General features: G+C 32.3%; 1 protein-coding gene across 2 annotated transcripts in view; it reads right to left on the bottom strand.

Moving 5' to 3' along the window:
* The window catches only part of FOXP2 (forkhead box P2), an 849,049-nt gene that overhangs the window by 73,055 nt on the left and 753,218 nt on the right, over positions 1-22,776 (bottom strand). For both annotated transcript variants that reach the window (XM_053926724.2, XM_071221693.1), the window contains 5 exons: positions 20,031-20,168; positions 18,820-18,993; positions 17,178-17,376; positions 8,792-9,005; positions 5,064-5,168 (listed from right to left, as the gene is read on the bottom strand). In XM_053926724.2, coding sequence (XP_053782699.1) covers positions 5,064-5,168; positions 8,792-9,005; positions 17,178-17,376; positions 18,820-18,993; positions 20,031-20,168 — 830 coding nt within the window. The remainder of the gene's footprint in view (positions 1-5,063; positions 5,169-8,791; positions 9,006-17,177; positions 17,377-18,819; positions 18,994-20,030; positions 20,169-22,776) is intronic.

Genomic DNA, 22,776 nt, shown 5'->3' with positions numbered 1-22,776 from the left:
GTTGTGATGTTCGGTAATGAGCCTCTATCTAAATTATCATTGGTGACAAACTCACAAAGCACTTTTCGAGGACACATAGTTATGAAATGCCAGAGCTGCCACTTTCTTTCCTGTAATTATAGGCTAGCTTGCAGCCCTTCAATGATCATTTATAGAACAGCCTCCAGTGGATTACTGAGAACTTGAAAAACACATATATACCTCTGCCACATCTCCCTTCTCCTTTCCTTGCTATTGTTTACTGATGATATGTAAAATAATAGTGCCTATTCATTCTCCCTACTTAATTATGCCAATCAAAGTACAGAAATAATGTCAGATATAAATACAATGCAATAAGACTAAATAAATAGGCTGAATATTAATATTAAATTATGAATTTATGTATTTGTGACTACTTTGTTGCCACATTATTCTCTTTCTTGTTTTTTATAACTATCTCAGGTACTACATATTACTATTCAAAAATTCTCTGTGATTTATAAATCAAGAATGAAATAATACTGAAAAATGAGAGGATTTGTGGATTTCCTCAGTCAGTGCCTAATTGCTGTTTCAAAATGCATATGCAAAGGGACATTTCATTAATCATTTAATCATGTCCCTTGAAGGAAGTTGAAACTAATGTTGCAAATACCCTTTTCATATGAATGCTCCATAATACTATCTTATTCATTTGATATATTGCCTATGTCATAAATTATAGCTGCTTCAAAATGACCAAGTAGGATTGTTATCCCTGAAGATGCTTGTTACAAAACCTTTATTAAGTTTCTCTTTTTACTTATTGGTAGTTTTATTTCACAGCTTCATACTACCCAACAATAATACTCTTTCTGATGGCAAAGGTCTGTAAATTACCCATGCAATCACTAACACCATTTCACAAGCCTGTTCTACTTCTACTGGTCTGCTAACAAGACAATTACACACAAATTACTGAATGTCTATGAAATATTTAAATGCATTCTACTCTACTATGCATTAATAAGAGCAAAGCAAGCTCTGGAATTCTGGTTTGCTCCAGTTCCTAATGTCCCCTAATGAGCTTCTTACCGAGACTGCAGTTCAAACACAGAGGTGAAGAAAAAATGCAAAGGGTGCATTCAGAAAGGCAGCACTGAACAAACATTGTGTGAGCCAGCTCTAATTTATGGGTCACTTTATAGGTATATTGATTTTTGTTTTCAAAATGGAATAAATGATGTGGTCTACCGATGTTCTTTCAAAACTACATTGAATCTGTGTGCTAGGTAGGTAGTGTGGACTAGAAAAAAAAAAAGTAAAAGCAGTCAAATTTTTTTTCTAAAAACAATTAAGCAAACATTTCAGAAAGATGAAAAGTACAAAAGGATCCTTCCAATTTATTTAATGAACAATTCTCTTTAACAAACCTTTTAAAGTTATGAATACATGTGGTAGCTTCAATTATATGTACCCCAGATTAGCAATTCAATTTTAAATTCTACATTTTTTCAATTTAATTTAAAGTTATATCATTTTATAAGCTAAAAAAGGATCAAATTTAAATCCAACTACATCAGACTTTTTAACAAAATGTTTCACTTGCAAATCACTGGTGTTTCATTTATTTTGCATCAGGCTTTTTATGTTTAAACACTGACAGGAGTTTAGATACAAAATGTTAGCTGTCACTATTCATTTAGCTGATTATGTGAGATGCCTTAGTTTTCAGAGATGAGGCACTGTCACCAAAAGAAACAACATTCTGACAAGTTCAAAGAATGCCTTCTTGAGGTCATAATTTTGTAGCCATGCTGCCTAGTCAAAGACAAAGGAATCGACAATACACACTAAGCAAAAGCATAATTTTTAGTCAGCTACCAGAAAAAAGATAACAAATTTCCCATTAAATTAACTATTTCTGCTACCTTTTCTGTTGCACTTTATATAGGCTTAAGCCTTACAAATGCAGTCTTTGTAAATAAACCTAATTCATTTGTAATCAATTACTTACTCTTTAACAGATTGATATTTTTATGGACACTAACCATTCTGCTTTTCTTCGAAGAGACTATCTCTATTTCAGTTCATGTTTTGTTTGCTGGCATCTGTGCCTACAAGTTTAGAAACACTTGTCTGCTAACTGGAATGTTACAGTGTAAACCTTTTGATTTATGCTCTAAAAGTCAATCTATGTACATTTAAGCTGATTTAGGTCCAGTGGAATGATAACTAATTTTGCAGCCAAACTACACTAAAGTATTATCAAGTGTTATTTCACTTCAGCAGTTATGAGACAGCAGTGAAGAACTAGTATTAAATACTATTCACGAACTAGTAAGATCTTCAATTAGTAGTCAGAAAAATGATTAGCTTCTGTCAACATCTACTTTACAGTAAAATTTAAAATTTTTTCTAAACACCTTTTAAGCTTGAACTTTCTTCTTCATCTTTTATTTTCTGCTTTCATTTAGCTATTACAGCCAAATAATAGTTTCTATCTTTGTCAAGTTTTTTATTCCACAGAAAATAATATTTCAATTGAATATTAAAGTCATATATGTACATATATGACTAAAATATATGTTATATACAAGCAACTGTCCTCTGGTGGCTTTTCATTTGGTGCTGGTCCAACACAGGGAGAGATACTACTGATATGGGAATGTAATGTGAGAAAGGGAATTGGGACTTAATATGTTTTCTACCATCACTTCTTATTTAACATATGTAGGCTAAATAGTAATAATTAATGGTTTGCTTTTATTTCAAGCCAATGAATACGTTGTCTGAGTAAGTTCAAGCTACACAGTTTATTTCTAGTACATTTTAGGAATAAAAATGCTACAACATTTTCTCAAAAAAAATTTTACAATGAACATTGGCTATAAAATTTCCAGAGAATGGATAAACATAAAAACTGAGAGCTAAAAACCTTTCACAGCTTCTTGACTTGCCAGGCATTTTTTTTTTTTATTCTAAGACTCTCAATTCTATCTATTATTACAAAAGAAAAGCAAAATCTTCTTTCCAAGAAAATCTGTATTATTGGTGGTACCTTCTTCATTTCATTTTCCATACAGACACTAAATAAACTGAAATAAATTTACTAAAATTGTTATTTTATTTTTTCAAATGTCACACACATTTTAAGAAAAATACAATAACAGTACAGAAATATGCCTTATTAATAGCTTATTTTAGTACAGTACACTGGCATTAGTTCTATTAACAGACATTGTCACAGATGTGTGAGTTAGGGAATCTAAAGCATATCAGTAAAAGTGAACTAAAAAAAACAACTTAAAAGTCTTCTGTCATTTGTTCTGCTATCCTTATAAATTTAATGGGTTGTAAAAATGGTCAGTCTTTAGAACCAAAGTTGATATTTAATTGAAAAAAAAAGTTTTCTTAGTTGTAATTTTTCAGTTTAAAAAATACTAACATGATTATAAAAAAGAATGAAGGAGGATAAAATAAGGTTTCCTACTCATCTTCTTGTTAGTAGTAAAAATATATATAAGTATTTAAGATGGAAAAATATTCCTTTCCATGTGCTATAAAGGAAATCATTCTGAAGATATATTATTTTCTTAAAAATTAATTGTGAATGTTGTCAGAAAAACAATTGAAGCAATAAAATGTATAGCGACTGGGCTAATTCTATAGTTTAAATTACCATATTGAAGAAACAGTAACATTAACCCTCTAAATAATTTTAATGATAAGGTATAATGTAATATTTTGATATGGACTAATCTATCCAAACAAAGTACTTGTTACAAGAATTAATATCCCTGTAGTCTGTCTTTGTTTTAACAAGTGTTATTTTTCCTAGAAAGGAAAACTTTAGCATAGTTACCTAACATTTTAAATGTTCTCTTTGCTTAGAACAGTCGAATCAATCTCATACTCAACAAAATGGTAGCTCACAACTGTTTTGTTATAAGTAGAAATTTTCGTTTCAGGACATTTAAAAAATCATAGTAGTATAGGAAGTAAAATTTCTTTTAATTGGTCAGGAACGTAAAAAAGATTTTAAAAAATCTTTTTGGAAATCTTACTGTAATTCAGTTATAAAGTAATTATGATGCCAAGTACTTGTGCCTTGTTGTTAAGGTGCTTTTGCTGTATACTCTGTGGTCTATCATTTGTAAACACATCTTTCTGATGTTTCTGCCAACATCTTGACAACATAGCAATGCAATTTCAAATGAGTTAATTAACTTAATTGTTGATGAAGCATGAAACAGTTCATTCACCCTGTTAGCTGCTCCATGACAACATAAGAGTCTCAGCCTATGAAGTAACTCAACTCCATAAAGCTAACTGCAGCTCTCTGTTTAGAACTCTTGTATAGTGGAATTGTGCATGGAAAATGTTCATAAAAATGCATATTTTCATTTGAAAAAGAATCTCTTGAGAATTAAATAATAATATGAAGAAATTAGGATGTACCAAGTTTTGATTTTAAGCTAGAGAAGCATATAGTCTATCATACAAACATACTGCCATGTATGTTTTTTTTATGATTCTGAGGGCAATAAGTGTCAATGTGCATGAAACATAGTTATCTTAAAACTTTAGCTCCTATTAACTTTTAACTTTTATCCTTGTTGTTAAATATCTATTTTTAAATATCATTATTTAATATAAGTAATATAGAGTTTGCAATTTAGAAAAGTAAACCTGTAAAATTTGTCTGTTTTATATATATATATATATATATGTATATATAAATAAAATGTGACTTCTCACATAATATTATTTGAAATTATTATTGAAAAATTGAAATTTAAGTGAACCCTGCAAACATATTTCCCAATTATTAATGACATAATTATAGTAGGCTAATAATTTTCATTCATTCAAAAACCTTTATTGAATGATTTGTAAATATTCTCATGAAAACGTAAAGATGAAGAGTTAAACTCCTTGGTCTGACTGTGTTAATCCACTTGTTGGAATGCACAGAAAACTTAGAGTGTACCTCAGGATGGACCTTTACTTTCCTCCCTCAGCTTTCTTTTGTTTATTTAAAACAATCTAAAACTCCTATATAACCCACTCCCTCCCCTAAAGAAAAGTTAAAAACATACTTTAAAAACTGTCCAAAATCTTCACAAATGCTTTCACAGCCTGGCCATTTGCAAACTCCATGGCCATAGAGAGTGTGAGAGGCTCCAGTTTCCTCATGTGACGAGCTGTAGCAAAGGAACATGGATCAGATTCATCTCAAAAAGTCATAATCACTGCAGGCTGCTAGAGCCTGTCAGGTTACAACCAGTAACAAACAGGTCAAAACAGGTCAATTTAGCTCAGAGTAGTCAAAAAAATTTAATCGTCCTACTGAATAGTTCAACTGCCAAGGCTAGAGGATGTTCCAATTAAAGGGGAAATAGAGCCAAAGATGACTGTTAATAAAGGATGAAAAGCTAAGAAGACTGTATAATATCATATGCTAATCCTGCCATGTGACTTCAGTGTAACATTTACCTCCAAATAAAAATATATATTCATATGTGGTCAAGTGGAAAAATACCCGTATTTTTAAGAGATTTTTTGAAATACTCTTTTTAAAGAAGAGCATTAGGAACATTTAAATTGTTCAATATTTAAGTGTAAACCATGTTGATTTTAAAATCTTTACTTTGGAACAGGGTCCATTAGCTATATCCATCTACAATTATCAAAGACTTTTGAGAAGTGAATATTGTGTCAGAGAGAGAGAGATCCTAGAGAAATCAACCAACTTCTAAAATATATAAGCATCAAATTAATCTCAATTAAAACAAATATAAAAGCATTCAGAGGCATACCATTTTATAATAATTGAAGCTAACAAGAAAAATTTTTGATGACAAATGAAAACCAGAAACATCACTGAATAAAAACATTGTATTTTAAACTGTGCTGTAATTACATGTGTCTTTGAAGAAAAGTTTATGAGAAAGAATATCTTTTGCATCTACACAGGTATTAGTATTATATAACAGAACACTATGATCCTTGACATTTAAATTTGAATTTTAGACAGATTCTGGCCAATATTGAGGTGTAGGCAGAAACACTTTGCTTCCTCACACAACCAAAAGAAGGATACCAACAAATTTAAAAACAAAAAACCACCAGAACTGCCAGAAAATCAAATTGCATGGAAGTCCGACAGCCAAGGAGTTAAAGAAACATTCATTCAAACTGGTAGGAGGGGTGGAGAAAGGCAGCAGGGGCAGAAAGGACACTTGATAAGGCTGAGGACCATGTCAGTGAGGTGGGGGCTGGCTGACCAGGCAGTCCCACATTCCCACACAGATAAGCTGGTAGGAACAACAGGGGAGCAAGACAGACAGCAAAACACAGGGTTTCAGTGCAGGAAAACCAAAGACTCAAAACCTCTGGTGGAAAAAACCTATGGGGGTTGCAGCAGAGGGAGAAACTCCCAGTCTCACAGGATTCCACTGGAGAGGCTCATTGGGTTATAGAACATACACAAACATGCCTGCCTGGGAATGAGCACCTGACAGAGCACAATCTGCTTGTGAAAAGTGAGGGAAAAGATGGAAAGTGGGATGAGAGTTGAACAAGCATCATTGTTCCCTCTCTGACCCTCCCCCCACAGGTCGCACCACAACACAGCAAAGAGGGTTGCTCCACCCTCATGAATACCTAAGGCTCTGCCCTTTACAATATAACAGGTGCTGAGAAAAAGAAGTAGGGCCCAAATGAAGGAACAGAATAAAACTCCAGAAAAATAATTAAGTGATGAGAGATAGACAACCTGTCAGATGCAGAGTTCAAAACATTGGTAATTAACATGCTCACAGAAATAATTGAGTTTGGTTGCAAAATGAAGAAGTAAATGAAACCTATACAAAGAGAACTAAAGGAAAATATACAGGGAACCGACAGTGAAGGGAAGGAAACCAGGACTCAAGTCAATGATTTGGAGCAGGAGGTAGAAATAAACATTCAACCAAAACAGAATTAAGAAACAAGAATACAAAAAAATGAGGAGAAGCTTAGGAACCTCAGGGACAACTTTAAGCTCTACAATATCCAAATCATAGGGGTGCCCAAAGGAGAAGAGGAAAAACAAGAAATTGAAAACTTATTTGAAAAAAAAAAATGAAGGAAAATGCCCCCAATCTGCTGAAGGAAATAGACTTCCAGGAAGTCCAGGAAGCCCAGAGAGTCCTGAAGAAGTTGGACCCAAAGAGGAACACCCCAAGACACATCATCATTGAGTTACCCAAGATTAAAGATAAAGAGAATCTTAAAAGCAGCAAGAGGAAAGGAGAGTTACCTGCAAAGGAGTGCCCATAAGACTGTCAGTTGATTTCTCAAAAGAAACCTTACAGGCAAGAAGGGGCTGGAAAGAAGTACTCAAAGTAATGAAAGGCAAGGACCAACAACCAAGATTATTCTATCCAACAAAGCTATCATTTAGAATGGAAGGACAGATAAAGTGCTTCCCAGATAAGGTAAAGTTAAAGGACTTCATCATCACCAAGCCCTTATTATATGAAATGTTAAAAGGACTTTTATAAGAAATTAAAGAAGATCAAAAACTACGAATAATAAAATGACAACAAACACACAACTATTAACAACTGAACCTAAAAACAAAAACAAACTAAGCAAACATCTAGAACAGGAACAGAATCACAGAAATGGAGATCACATGGAGGGTTATCAGTGGGGAGGGGGGATGGGAGAATGGGGGGAAAAGGTAAAAGGAATAAGAAGTATAATTGGTAGTCATAAAATAGACAGGGGGAGGTTAAGAATAGTATAGGAAATAGAGAAGCCAAAGAACTTACATATACAACCCATGAACATGAACTAAGGTGGGGAGAATGCTGGAGGGTGGGGTGGTGCAGGCCATAGGGGAGATAAAGGGGAGAAAAAACTTGAGACAACTGTAATAGCATAATCAATAAAATATACTTAAAATAAATAAATAAATATGCACTAAAAATAAGAAAAATGCATTTGTATTTTAGATTTATGTATTATATAAGTCTCACCATACAACTGTAATTGAATAACAATAAAAATTTAAAAAAAAGAAATCCTACACTTATATTTCACCTTTTTAAAACATACTTTTCATGTGGAACAATATTTTAGCTTATATGTTTTATGTAAATTACTTTAAAGGACTTGATTAGGTATCCATATGCCTGAATAAATGGAATAAATGGACAAAAGTACATGGTGCTCTTCTTACAAAGACAGTCTTTATACAAGTAAAATAAAAGTGTAGCTTTAAAAATCATATAATATAATGTACTCAATGTTGGCACCTGAAATCAAATAATATTTTATTTTTGAATTTTGAGTCAAATTTATTCAGATAGTAATTGTAGTTCTTTTTATATATTTATAAATTCCATCATATTTACATGTTTATATATCTATTCTCTGATTTCTAAGGTCAAGTGTGAAGCATATGTATTAAGGGGGGTATATACACATCTTTAAATATTTGAAACTTGTTGAGTTAAAAAATGATAAAACATCCTCATGGCATTCAGGTTAATCATAACATCTTAGTCATAAAAATATACTGACACAATAATTCCACATGCAATTATTAAAAATAGCTTTATCCAGGCAAATTACAACTGTATCCATCAAGCTGCTAGTATTTAAACTGCTTTTTGTAATGACAAATAAAATATAAGATAAATAATCTAAAGGTTTCCATTTAATTTGTTGTTTCACACATTTTACCACTGTTAAGTAAAAATCATAATTTTTAGTTTTATCAATGGTGGAAGTAAAATTTGGTGATAAATAAATATAGAATAAATATGGGATTTACCTGTCTCGCCTTGCATTTAGAACTGAAGTCTGTCCATTTACTATGGAATGATGGGTTATTGGTGGTGATGCTTTGGAAGTGGTGGAGGAGGTAGTCAAGGAGGAATTGTTAGTAGTGAGGTCTAGCCCTCCATGTTTCATGCCATTGTCTTCCATACTGTGAACTCCAGTCACTTCTTTCCATAACTGCTGAATTTCAGCAGGACTTAAGCCAGCTATGAAATGAAAGAAATACCCACTAATATAACAAGGTAAAGTTCACACAATGACTTTAGTGTTATTATTGGATTGATGCCAATAATAAAAATGATGTTACAGAATATTTAATACACAATATTAGTGACTTCATAACATCAGCACCACAGCTTTTCTATTGGATAACCACTTATTTCCTAAAGACTGCTGGGAATAGTACTGAGAAAAGCAATATTCAGAATTATATCAAGGATTAATAGAAATAATCCAGAAATTCTATTTGAAAATTAAACTATTCAAGTTTTAACAGCAGTTACTTACTGCTAGCTAGTATTAAGTTTTTGTCAGCAAAGAAGTGAAAGAGAAATAGATTTGTAAAAAAGACATATTAAAAGAAATGAAAAGAAAAAATGAAGTAAGGAAAGTTAACAAAAATGTCAGGAAAAAGTAGAAAACACTCAATTCAAAATAAAACTATATTTGACAACTATTTAGTTATTTTGATATTTCATTTTGAAATCACTGGATTTCATTTTGAGGTTCTAAATAAAACAATATGATTAACTACATAGATCAATTAATCAGATAACATCTAAAATTCTTCTTCATTTTATGACTGATAGAATAAATCCACTACTCATTTTTTAAAACTCCCTGGTTCAGATTATGCAAATTAACCTGATTTATGAAGAATGAAAATAGAAAAGGTAAGCACAATCTTTAATCTTTTAACTATAATTTTCAAACAAGAAATTGAAAGACTATTGTTTACAGCATTTGACATAAAATAGTACTTGCATGTGCCAAGTACTGTGCTTTCGTATAGTCTCTACACACTGTAAGCTATTTAATTCTCACTACAATACAATGGAATTGATACTTTTTAAATTAAATTTATTGGAGTGACATTGATTAATAAAATTATAGAGGTTTCAAGTGTATAGTCCTATGATACATCATGTGTATATTGCATTGTGTGTTTACCACCTAAAGTCACCATATATTTGACCCCCTTTACCTTTTACCCTGTTATTTTTATTAAGCAATTTATGGAGTAGGAAACAAAGTGGGAGTGAGGTTCAAAAATATATCCAAGGTCATAAATAAAGTTGTGATTTAAATCCAGTCTGACTTGAATGCCTTTGCAGTTAAAATATTATATTAAAAATATCAAAACTTCTGATAATGATATAACAAGGGAAATATATTTGTAATTAAAATTGTTATCACTTATTGAACATCTACTGTATTCTAGTGCTTTATAATATCAATTAACCTTGCCTAAAATTAGAAATCATTACATTTTACAGATGAGGATGTGGAGGCTCATGAAAATGAAATATGTTGCCATAAATCACTAAGCTCATAATTTGTGAACAAAATTTAAATTTAATGTCCAGTGACTCCAAATTCTCTGTTGTTTTTTACTATGTTTATCTATATCTAATAGAATGGAAGTGCTAATCAAACTACTTACTTACCCTCTCCCACAACTCAACATACATCTACATCAGATTGTACAGTGATGTTGATTGGTCAAGAGGTGTGTGGGAATGAAGCAGGATGATAGGCAGGAGAGAATGAGGAAAGATAAGAGAATATTATGGTAAGGAGAGTGAGTCCTCTCACCCCGTCCCTTGAAAGTGAAGAATCAGTGATGTAAGGCATAGTGGTAAGTGGACCAAAGTAACAGAAGGATTTTCACTGCTCCAACCATAACTTCTAGCCAAATTATTCATACAGTGGTAACCTTAAATTGTTATATCTATCACTATCTTATACAGGTAGTTTTACTGAAAGTTATCATTTTAGTGATTCTGGCTCCTTGTGATTTTAAGATGTTGCCTGATACTAAAGAAAATATAGGAAAACTCTGGTTTCCAAAGTTGTTAAAAAACTACTTTTTGTAAGACAATAATGGCTTAATAAAGTAAGGTATTTCTACTACAAAGGAAATAATTTCTATATAAAGATTGTCAATTATAATTCTAGCTTTAATTCTAGCTTTAACCTAGGATTCAGAAACTTTTCTGACTGTGACTTTTTGATTACTTGCCTGTATATGTTTGGTGTCCTATAAAGGCCAAACTCCATTAGTAAATCCTTTCTTGTGATAGCATCAACATGACTTCTACATCAAAACTTCACCATCTCACCTGCTATCTCTGTTTCACCATCTGCTCTTGCCTGGACCACTGCTACAGCTTCCTGATTGTCTTCTTGCTTTTATTTTGTCTTCATATAATTTACTCTTCATATATCAGCCAAAATTTATCTCTTTAAGTGTAAATTAGGTCATAGCACTTCCCAGGCAAACTCTCCAATGCCTTTCCAGAACACTTATGGGGAACAGTCATCATGGAGTATGTATAAAGGACCCATGGACAAAGACAAAGGGGGGTAGCATTGAGAGTGGGAGGTGGGGGTGGGTGAGGTGGGATAAAGTGGTGACGGGAAAATGAAGACAACTGTACTTGAACAACAATAAAAATAAATAAAATAAATAAAGCACCTTACAATGGCCTGTGAGAAGCATTTATCACTGTGCTCTTGCCTACTTCTCTGACATTATTTCTCTCTCTCCATATATATATATATATATATTAAATTCGTGTATATATACATATATATATATATATATTTCTCCCCATATATATATTTCATTCTGTTGTACTAGCCTTCTGCTGACCCTTGGATGTATCAAACATTTGCTCCCTTTCCATCTATTGCTCTGGCTGTTCCCATAGCCTGGGACACTCTGGTTGCAAGTATCTCCATGGTTTTCTCTCTCCCTTAACTTTCAGGGGTGTCCAAACTTTTGGCATCTCTGTACCACACTGGAAGAAGAGTACCTTGGGCCACACATTAAATACATTGCAATGTGTAATTTTAAAAAATCTCATAATGTTTTAAGTAAATTTATGATTTTCTGTTGGGCCACATTCACAGCCATCCTGGGCTGCATGTGGCCCATGGACTGCAGGTTGGGCAGCCCTAATCGTTCAAGCATTGCCTCCTCTCAGAGGTCTTTGACCATGCTGTCAACCACTGCTTCTCTGCACTCTGCCTTCTATCATTTTCTATGACCTCACCCTACTTTATTTTTCTTTCAAGCATTTATTAGTCTTTGAAATTATATTATTTATGTGTTTCATTATCATCAGTCTCCTTCCACTGTAATTTAAACTTTATAAGAATAGAAACTTTTTATTACTGGCATATATCCCCAGTGCCTAAAACAGTGCCAGGTATGTACCCAATAATCAGTTGTTATTATCATCGATTTTAACAAATTCACAGAGTTGTCAAAGACATCTTGATTTCTACATGGAAGTTCTGTGGCTCTTAAAGGGCATACTTTCTATGAGTATTCCTACTTTCTAATTCCAATGTCTAAAAAGTTAAGTACATTTTGAATTTTTAGTTCACTTATTTACTAGTACTCTGTTTATTTGCTAGGGCCACTTACAGTTAGAAGAATAAAAATGAATTTTGGTAGAAGTATTTATATCAGACATATTTATTAAACCAATTAGATATTTACTAATTTGAATTGTTGAAAAGTTACCATGTAATTTTTACTTTTCATATTAAATTTTACATTTTGAAAAGTAGTATATACACATGGCCAAAATAATTAAATCACATAGAAAGTTATAAATTGCAAAATTAAATTGCCCTACCAGCCCTGACCTCTGGGTCCTCACTTTCCTCTTCAAAGGCAACCATTATTCCAGTCTCTGGGCTATCCCTCAGAGATCTATATGTTTGTATATAATGTGTAAAACCTAACATATTATTCAACTAAGGGTTTAGAATAACCTGTAAGTACAAAGACCATCTTTCAAATACATGTTTAATGAATGGTGTACCAAATACACATTTTGCCCAAATGCTGAATTATAAAGAGTAAAAAAATCACTATTTGTTAAAACTGAGAACAAAGGCAAATATCACCACCAAAAAAAAGAACTTGTGGGATACAGGAATACATTTGATGTAAAAACTCCTCCTATGATTTTAATATTAAAACTTTACAGGCCGCATTTTTAAAGTTTGATATTTTATTACAAACACAGTAATTTCTCGGTTTTCATCATCATGGAATTTTAATGTGGCAAAGTTGACAGTCCACTTTTTAGTCTTACTTTCAAGACAGAAATAATAGGCAAACTGAAGTTTTTTTTTTCTCCACATCTATGACCTAAACAAAATTATGCAGGCTAGCTCATTAAATAATTCTATAACAATTAGAATTATGATATAATTTAATCTCCATCTTTCTATCTTTTTTACATTTTTCTCAAAAACTAACGCCACACACTTTTAATATTTCCCAATTTATTTAATTATTTATAAATTAGTTTTATACAGAAAATTAACAGCATTCACAGGTAACTTTGCTAAGCTTTATACCTATAACAATAAATATACATTTATACTTCTGTTCACTGATGGAGTTTCATCATATAAACTGCCCCTCCAAGTTACAAATAGAAGACTTAGTATTTGAAAGGAAATCTAAAATGGTAACAATAATTCTGCATGACATGTATTTTTTATATTACTGGTATTGTTACCCTGGTTATATAATGGTGATCTATAGAAACACATGATCATAGATTAAGCAAAAAATCAAAGATGCCAGAAGTGATGCTGAAGTAGGCATTTGGCTATGTAGATTACCATAAGCAGAAAACGAAGTCAAAGCCAAATAACTGATTTTGGCTAAATACTGATACCAAAGACAAACTTCAGCACATATCTAACGCAGCATAAAGGACATTATTATTTATTATTTCAAAAGGTTTTATATTTTTTATTATTCAACAATTCTCTGATTCCAAGCTGATGTAGTTCTACAAAGTGCTAGTTCAAAATAGTGCTTGCTTGATAGCTAGCATTTCCTGTTTGATGTTTCAGATAGGTAATAAAAATGTTGTACCTTAAGTATCATATTTCACCATATATTATGTGCATATTTGTGCCCAAATATTTTGAGAGAAAGATAAGGATGTGCATTATACATGGGTAATACTACTTCCCAAGTATAATCAGAATTATACATGGGAATCAGTACTAAAACATGAGTGCACATTATACAAGGCAAAATACGTAACTTTTATAAGTTCAAACAAAAATGTGTAAAAATTTGGAATAAAATGGAATTTGTACCACATAATACATTTTAGTCCTTATAATCATAGTAAACCTGCAAATATATTGTGTATTGGAATACACTGTATTCTGTCTCATGTGAAAAACATACCAAATTTTAAAGTACATGCACAATACCTTCCTATTTTCTAACCTGTAGACAAGAGTACTGGGTTATGAAAATGTGTCTCTATGTCACAGGTGGCAAATACAAGGCCCACAGGCCGAATCTGACTCTCCATCTTGTTTCATTCGGCCCGGCATCTTGTTTCTACCCAGAAGCAGCGCCGAGCTCCTTGACCCTAGTTAAGAAGTAGTTACATTTATACAGTCCTAAAATTACGTTTGGCCCTTTGAAAACAACTGCAAGGCTGATGTGGCCCCCGATGAAAATGAGTTTGACACCCCTGCTCTACATAATTATTAATTGATATATAAACCATACTATATATGTTGTAAGTAGCTTTACATTCAGTATTTTATTTGAGACTGTTTTCCAAATTCATTCTTTTTTATTTGATTTCTTTATATCTACAGTCACTCTGTACACCTAGAGATAATATAATTGCCTATTTTACATTAAAATCCAATATTATAGAACTATCATGATGATATTAAATGTTTCATATTTAAAATAATTTACTTTAAAGTAGTAAAATACATTCATCATTTTACAATAGAGAAAATATGGGTATATCTCTTACCCTTACCAAAATTATATGATTCTTGTATATGTATAAATATTTTTATGTAGTTGAAAAAAGTTTTAACTTTAAAAGTAGCCCAAAGAAATTGTGTTCAGTCACAGCATAAATATTTCAAATAAGCATATTTTTAAGAACATAAAGAGAATACTATCATTACATGTTAATTCTACCCAATTTTCATATGTCTCTTATTCATGGCTAATCAATCAATAGACCAAAACCTAGTGCAAAGTTACTGGGAAACTATAAATACAAATATTTAAAATATTTTTTATCTGAAGTAACCAATAATGAAAGCAGGGCTTACATCATCTAACAAACACTTGTTTACTTTCTCACATTCTAATTTGGGGATTCCAGCACAGCACCATGAAGTCATGGTTTTTACTATAGCTGGTTTATCTGACAGTCTGTGTTTGGCTTATGGGTCTCCACAATGAAACTTTTCACACTTATTCATCTAACCAGTGAAAAACACAATAACAATTTTCATCTTTTTTGTTTAAAATATAAATTTTCTGTGCAAACCCAGATATGTTTTCAGATTTACTTCCTTCTCCTCATAGTTCTCCATCCTGTGTATTTTATCTCTCAGTTACAAAATAAAGCTCAGAGATAAAATTTTTCATTTGAAATCTATTAGAGTGGTTATATCATAATAAATTTCCTTGTTCATAAAGATATTTTGTACGCTTTGACTACAAGAATATAGTTTAACAAATATGGTTCAAATAAGTTACACTTTGTTTCTATGAACATCTATTTTTAACTTTTTCAAATGCTTGTTTAGTTTTAGTCAAAAAATCACGGTAGATCATGCTTTTCCATTGAGGAGATTCTCATATAATGAGACCCTAAATACAGACTTTATTTAAATTTTACTGAAAAAAATCAAGAAGATTTTTTTGCTTCAATTTTGGTATAGTTTCTAGAAAAGACATTGATGTTTACACTGAATTAATTTATGTTTCTTTCTTTTTAAAATCTTATTTCTTCATTCATCTTCAAATTGTATTTATTTTCCTAAAGAATGATAATTTGTGAATGGAATATTCATTGCTCTAGTGACACTATGATTTATTCCAATTCTCTTTGGAGTAACACAGAAAAGTTGGATTAGTGCCTTGTTTTTCTTTCACTATTTAAACTTTCTTGATTTCCTAGGGGTGAATTAGAGGGCCAGGTGAATCAGAGGATCAGAAGTCAAGTGAAAGATGGAATTCTATGAAAAGTAACCCAACAACATAGTAATTTGATAAATAAACAGAAAAAACATTTACCATAATATTTTTATGGGGCAAAACAATGATTATTTGTATTTTATGTGCATTTTAAAGACTATTTCACTTGCTTAATTTTAATTTTTGTATATTTAATTGTTCGTGATTTTCTACAGTGTATCCTTGTGTCAGAAAAGTGCACAGTAAATATGACTACAATGGAATCCCTGTGTAAATAATATAACAAACTCAAAATAAAGTTCATTTGGGTTAAAGTTTGGTTTAACAAAATCCAAATGCAAATTAAAATATGTTTTTAAGAAGTTTAATGATATATGACTTTTAATTAATCAAAAATATTATCACATGAGCCATTTTATTTACCATTATTTTCCTTTTATTATCTAGAACTCTTTCCATTTCCCAAAAGTTAAAAGTCAAATGAAAATTATATACAATTGTATTATTGTATGATAGTCTATTATGAGATAGTTTTATTTTATTATCAAAGTACATCTGGTTTTCTTATCAGAAAAACAAATAAAAACAGAGTTGATAGCTTTTTAAAGCTATAATTTACAGTATATGAATCAGTAATATTATTTTAGAAAAAATAAGATCAGTCTGGTTCCTCAGTGCATGATGGGATCCTATACAGAATAACTAGGAATGTGTTCTGTAGAAATACATAAAGCCTCTTTTTTATATGTGGAAGTTTCAATGTAAAGATTAGGAACTTGTCTTCTTCTGATTGGTTGTCCACAAAATTCAGCTCATTTATGTTAAATGGAGTGTTGTTAGCTTTACTGCTGATCCAGTCCTCTGCAGATGTTCAGTGTGTATTTCATAGTACTTTAATTGTGTTTCCCTAAATTAGTTTCTGCCATTATGACTAATGAATACATATTTAATATTTAACAGGACACCTGAAAGCAGGGTGTAGGAAAATTTCTGAGTATCAAAAAAATGTATCATGCAACCATGTTAACTGTGTTTTAATAATAAGCTTGAAGGCCATAAAAACATAATTCTCAAGGTATAAGACAGGCAATGAAATGGTAGAAAGTGCAACATTAGAAATGAAGTGTGTAGCATATTTTGTATGTACCTTGAGGCAATGACTGGACAGGAAGTGCTGCCTGGCCAGGTGGAATGGAGATGAGTCCCTGACGCTGAAGGCTTAGCAAATGTTGTTGCTGCTGGAGTTGCTGCATCTGGAGAAGCTGCTGCTGGAAGACAAGCTGCTGCGCTGCCAGCTGTTGCTGTTGCTGCTGTTGCTGCTGCTGCTGCTGTTGCTGCTGCTGCTGCTGTCACAGAACCCACCAGTCAACAGCAGAGAACATGGTCTGCACAAATAGCTCTCACACAGAGAAATTTATACTCCTCTCATCACCTGGTGAGTTGTCAAATGCAGACTATATGCAAGTTCTAGATTTTCATTTGTCTTTCTTTCAAATATCACACAGCATCAGAGAACCTAAGAACTTGCATTGAGAGTATGAGACAAGGTCTAGAGAAAGTATTTAATAAAGGTTCAGGCATTTTTTTTAAATTGGCATATTGCAAATGATAATAATTTATATAGACTAAAAGAATAAAACAGTCAACGTCAACAACACTCTATTTTTGTCCAACTAAGTTCACTCTTCAGTGGTCCATGAATGTGGTCTCTAGTGATCTATTAGTAAACTGGGATGTAATGTTCACAGTAAAGACCTATTAGCTTTGTCTCTTCTTCTTCTCTTCTCTTGTTGGAATATATTAAAGACTGAATGATGTTAAGGCAAAAACAAAGTCTCCTTATTATAAAGAAAAGTATAACTTCCAATTTTGTGAAGGATTATAATAAAACACTCATTCTTTGGACTCAGGAGAAGGAAGTCAAACTTCAGAGAAAGACAAGCTGCTATGAAAGACTTTTCCTTTTTAGTTTGTGGAAAAGAAACTTCTGATGCGCTCACTGGAAAACAGACTGCATAATGGAGCAAGTCATGTAGACTGCCCAAAGCCTCCAGAGAAATAAGGGAGCAATTTCTATTCTGTAGTTGATGGCTGTCTGAAATTCTATTCACAAATCCAAACAAAATCAAAGCCTCAGGAGGTCAAAACTGTTTCCTGGACGTTTGCATAATGGCAGCTTGAAGACAACGGCTCTGATACCTGCTGATCAATTTAACTACTTCAACATGTTTTGTTTGTATTATGTTTATATTTGATGCAGTTTGCTGACAAGTGCAAGCCAGGCCTGAGAAGCCAGCTTGTCAGTTTGATTTATGAGCATATCAAACTGTAACTTTCTACTCGCCACTCCAAACCTACAGTAGCAGTTCATTAATCAGGAACCTGTGACTTTGAAATCTGTGTTCAACCAGTTTCTCCCCTGGACCTCCAGCCCCCAACAATTGGCCAAATTTGCATGCATGTTCTCTGAGCACTGAGCAGCACTGAGAAAAACAAGGTTCCCTCACCAATTTAGAATTCTTGGTAAATACAAGATAATCAGTACTTTGTCAGCCACACAGCTTGCTCTTTGTACAGTGATTCATTAGTGAATATTGGATTGGAACTCTCAAGTTCGAAGCTACAGAAAAGGACAGTACCACTGTCCCTGTTATTAAGCTCAGTAAAAATGTATGATAATGCATCTTTGACAACAAAAGCCTTGTGATACAAAGATCTGAGACAATGCTGGCCTCACGGCCCTTCCCAAACTCACACTCTTGTATACCAGTGAGCGGGCCAGACCCTACCTCTTTCACTGGCTTTCCCGAATGTTGCTGCTGCTGCTGCTGCTGTTGCTGCTGCTGTTGCTGCTGCTGCTGTTGCTGCTGCTGCTGCTGCTGCTGCTGTTGCTGCTGCTGCTGCTGCAAAAGCTGAAGATGTAACTGTTCTTGCTGTTTCTTGTAAAACTCTTGTAGTTGTTGCTGAATAAACCATTTTGACTTTAATAAATAAAGGCAAACATTTCATGTATTACAAATTTCCTAAACTCTTCTAGACTGGGATATGGTCGAGTATCCATTAAAATTCGCCTCACAAGAACAACAAAAAATATGCATTGGATTCAAGGAGACAGATCTACATACATTTTTTCTCAGGACAACTCTGAAATTTTCCAATCCAGAATTCAAAAAATATCCTAAACAAAAGGTATAGAAAATCTGTCTTTAAAAGGGACAGAGACAAATGAATACTTATTACATCTGAAGTCCCAATAACATATAAAAATAGGTTATACTCTACCAATAATAAGAACCAAATATATAGATACAGGGAATTAGGTTGTTCATTTTTTATTGGAAAAATTTTGAAACCCATCAGGTGTACAAAAGTATGCCAGACTGAAATATAAGCAACTGGACTATGGTCATCATCATAGAAGAAAACAAAGAATTAAGTATACAAAAGTTCAGGTAAAGCACATTGTTTTCTTTATGATACATAAGTTTATAACATAAAATCCACTCTATATGCAATTAGGGTTCCAATGATGTACATATTAGTTTTGCTATTTTTTAAAAAATTAAATTTTATGAGCTGGTGGCTTAGCAGTTTAACTTTTGTTCTTGTGAGTAGATACTTCTCTTCCAAAACACAGAACTTATTTTTGGGGGGAAAAACACTTAAGATGTTACTTTCTCTATTGTAAGAAAAGGGCTAGTTCAAATTTCATAATTACATGAACTAAAAAGAGTGGTAAAGTATTAGGAGTTTTAAAAGTGACAATTTTCTGTCTCTTTGCACTTTTATTGGCAGGTCTTCAAAGCAAATGTACCTAAGCATTTTGGATATTTAAATACTGATTTATCTCACACTTCAATTAAAACACTACATTTATGTTCTAGCATGCCAATAGGTCGTCCCTTCAAATGGAGAATTGTCAAATATGCCCATGATGCTGTGAACAGGGGGGCATACCTCTGTGCCATGCTAGAACACTGAAGCAGGTAACCCACATTACCTGCTGCAGCATTACTGCTTGCTGCTGCTGGAGAAGGGCTTGGAGCTGCTGGGGAGACAGGACTTGCTGCTGAAGGATCTGCTGCATTTGCTGAGGGGTAATCACCTGGGGAGTCATCATGGCCACCGACACAGGTACCTTGACAGAGAGAGACAGAGAAAATGTGGTCACAACCAATGTCTGTTAACATATTTCACAGCTGTATGCCATCTCTGATGACAAGAATGACTGATCATTTCATGTAATATTTGCTATATCATCTAACTATTAAATAATAATATTAAAGTACCACAGTTTTTGGACACTAGGATTCTAGATGCGTCAGATTTCATCAGATTCTATCTTTATGTTTCATGCCTAAAATGTACTATACTGAGATAGTTGAGCTTTTACTAGCATAGTTAAAAATAATTACAAGTCAGTGTTCTGAATACTTTATAATCAATAATCTTATCAATGTCACAGTGCTATAAATGAAAAGCCATTTGCAATGGTTTAAAGGCATGGTTAAAATAAATAATAAAGTTTAAACACTAGGAAATAATATGCCTATAAATATGCTATCAAAGCTAATAAAAACAATGTATGTAGAATGCAGTTACTAATAAAACATAATCACCATCTCTAAAATTTTATATATATGAAATGTACATGTAGTAACTAATACAGGTTATATGTTTATCCTAGAAAATAGCTACCTAGATCCTCTCAAAGGAAGAATTATAGTTCCTCTTCAAACATTTTATTTCAAGCTAACTAAACTTACACCAGGAAGTCTAAAAATCTAAAGATTAATCAAAGATTATTAACTAAAATAAAAAAAGAATTTTCTTTCTACCATTTCCTTTCTCTTCAAGAATCTGACAATTAAAGTGTTAAAAAAAAAAGGAAATAAGGAGGGAGATAAAAAAAAAACAGAGGAGATAGAGGAAGCAAGACAAATACAGACTAAGAAAAAGCTAGAAAGTCCTAGAGAAAGATAAAAAAGATGTGGAGAGATAGGAAAAGGATGGCAAAAGAGATGAACAGGAAAACCTTGCATAAAAGTCTGCGGTCTATAAGAAGTTCCAAGGCAGTCGCACTGTTTGAAGGCACTGTTTGTAGAACTAGCCAACATGTAATCAAACTTGTGAACTTAACACGTTTGCAACTATTGAAAAGAAATCACTTTCTTTCCTAGAAAAGTCACTTTTACCATAAATAAAAACAAGTATTTATATAAATAATGCTTTGGAACACATTTTCGGGACAACTTAGGTCTTTGAAATCAGCAAAAGATTAACAGACATAGCGCACAACTTATTTTAATAGCCCTTTTTAATGAAATTACATTTTTTCAAGTCTGGCACTTTATGTTATAAAGAAAGGAGAAATAAATAATAAAAAATACATTAGAAGAAATAAAGAAAATAAATTCAGGGTGGATTAATTCCTCTTTTAAGAAAAAAATCATCATATTTAAACTAAGAAAGAGCTATGCATTTTCCATCCCATGTTGATATCTGGAACTATGAATTAAGTAGATTGAATTTTGTAGAAGGAAAATAATTACATTATAACAGAGAGAAATTCAAAACTGATTTTCAAAAGTATTTCTGGATTTTTAAAGAACATCCTGGCATATTTATAGGTTAGTGTATTTGAATTATCATAATAAAAGACATTCTGAACTACATGTTGTAAAATAAATTTATCCAACAGGTTTCCCACTATTTAGTTGTTTAAACAATTAGAGGTCAGTTTACTTAATTGTTTGTTCTTTGAAAAACAAATAAAATGGTCAAAACAGGCAGTTTGGTAAAAAGGTACTTATCTACAAAAATGTCTTTTCATAATCATTCACCTTATACTGTCTCCAAATAACAAAGAATCAAACTGAAATCAAGGGACAGAGAAAGATAGACATAATAAAATTCAAAAAGGCTGCAAGTTTAGGTAGATAAATAGATCGGTAGATAGATGATAAGTAGATGGTAGATAGATAATAGGTAGATACATATTACATACATTAAGCAGCTGTATAGATACATCTATGTAGCTAGCTATATAGATATAGATATAGATATATACATGTAGATACATACCTCCTATAAACATAGTATGTGCCACAGTTCTCTTTCTTAATACCCTCATCACTTTTTAGCATATTGAGTGTTTTCACTTTAAAATTAAAAGTACTTTATGTATAATTGATGACAAATGCACTTTATAAGAAAAAATTTATGAATAAAGGTAAACTTTTCACTTCAAGTTTACAGTCCAATTTTAGCTTATACAGATTATATTACCTTATAGCTTGTTGCTATTGTGAATGATTTGGTGTACAAGCAAATTTAAGCAAGTTTTTTACCTTTGCATTCTTTAGAGTTCATTTTCACTTTCGCTATGGTTGGATAATTATTTTTTAATGTTAAATGGTTTATATTACTCTTGCAATTAAAAGTTTATGGCATAAAAATAACCACATCACTGTTATTCCCAAAATCATGTGAATCACATGTGATGTTCTGCCAATGTTAAGCAGATTCTGGCCTACCCTCTATGAAACTGCCATCTAGAACTGACAATGCATAGACACAAGATATGTAGAAAGATAAGCCAAGTAACACACAATTAATTGAACATTCTACATCAGTAAGATATGTACAAAAGCCCAAATTATAAATAATTATACAGGTAGGAAAGCACAGGTGCAACTCTTAGGGATTTCTAACATTACAAATAAGCCAATAATATCATCTCAAAA

This window comes from Desmodus rotundus, chromosome 6 (assembly GCF_022682495.2).
Source record: "Desmodus rotundus isolate HL8 chromosome 6, HLdesRot8A.1, whole genome shotgun sequence".
Taxonomy (NCBI): domain Eukaryota; kingdom Metazoa; phylum Chordata; class Mammalia; order Chiroptera; family Phyllostomidae; genus Desmodus; species Desmodus rotundus.
Note: the sequence above shows the minus strand (reverse complement) of the source record. Positions and strands in the feature narration are given on the sequence as shown.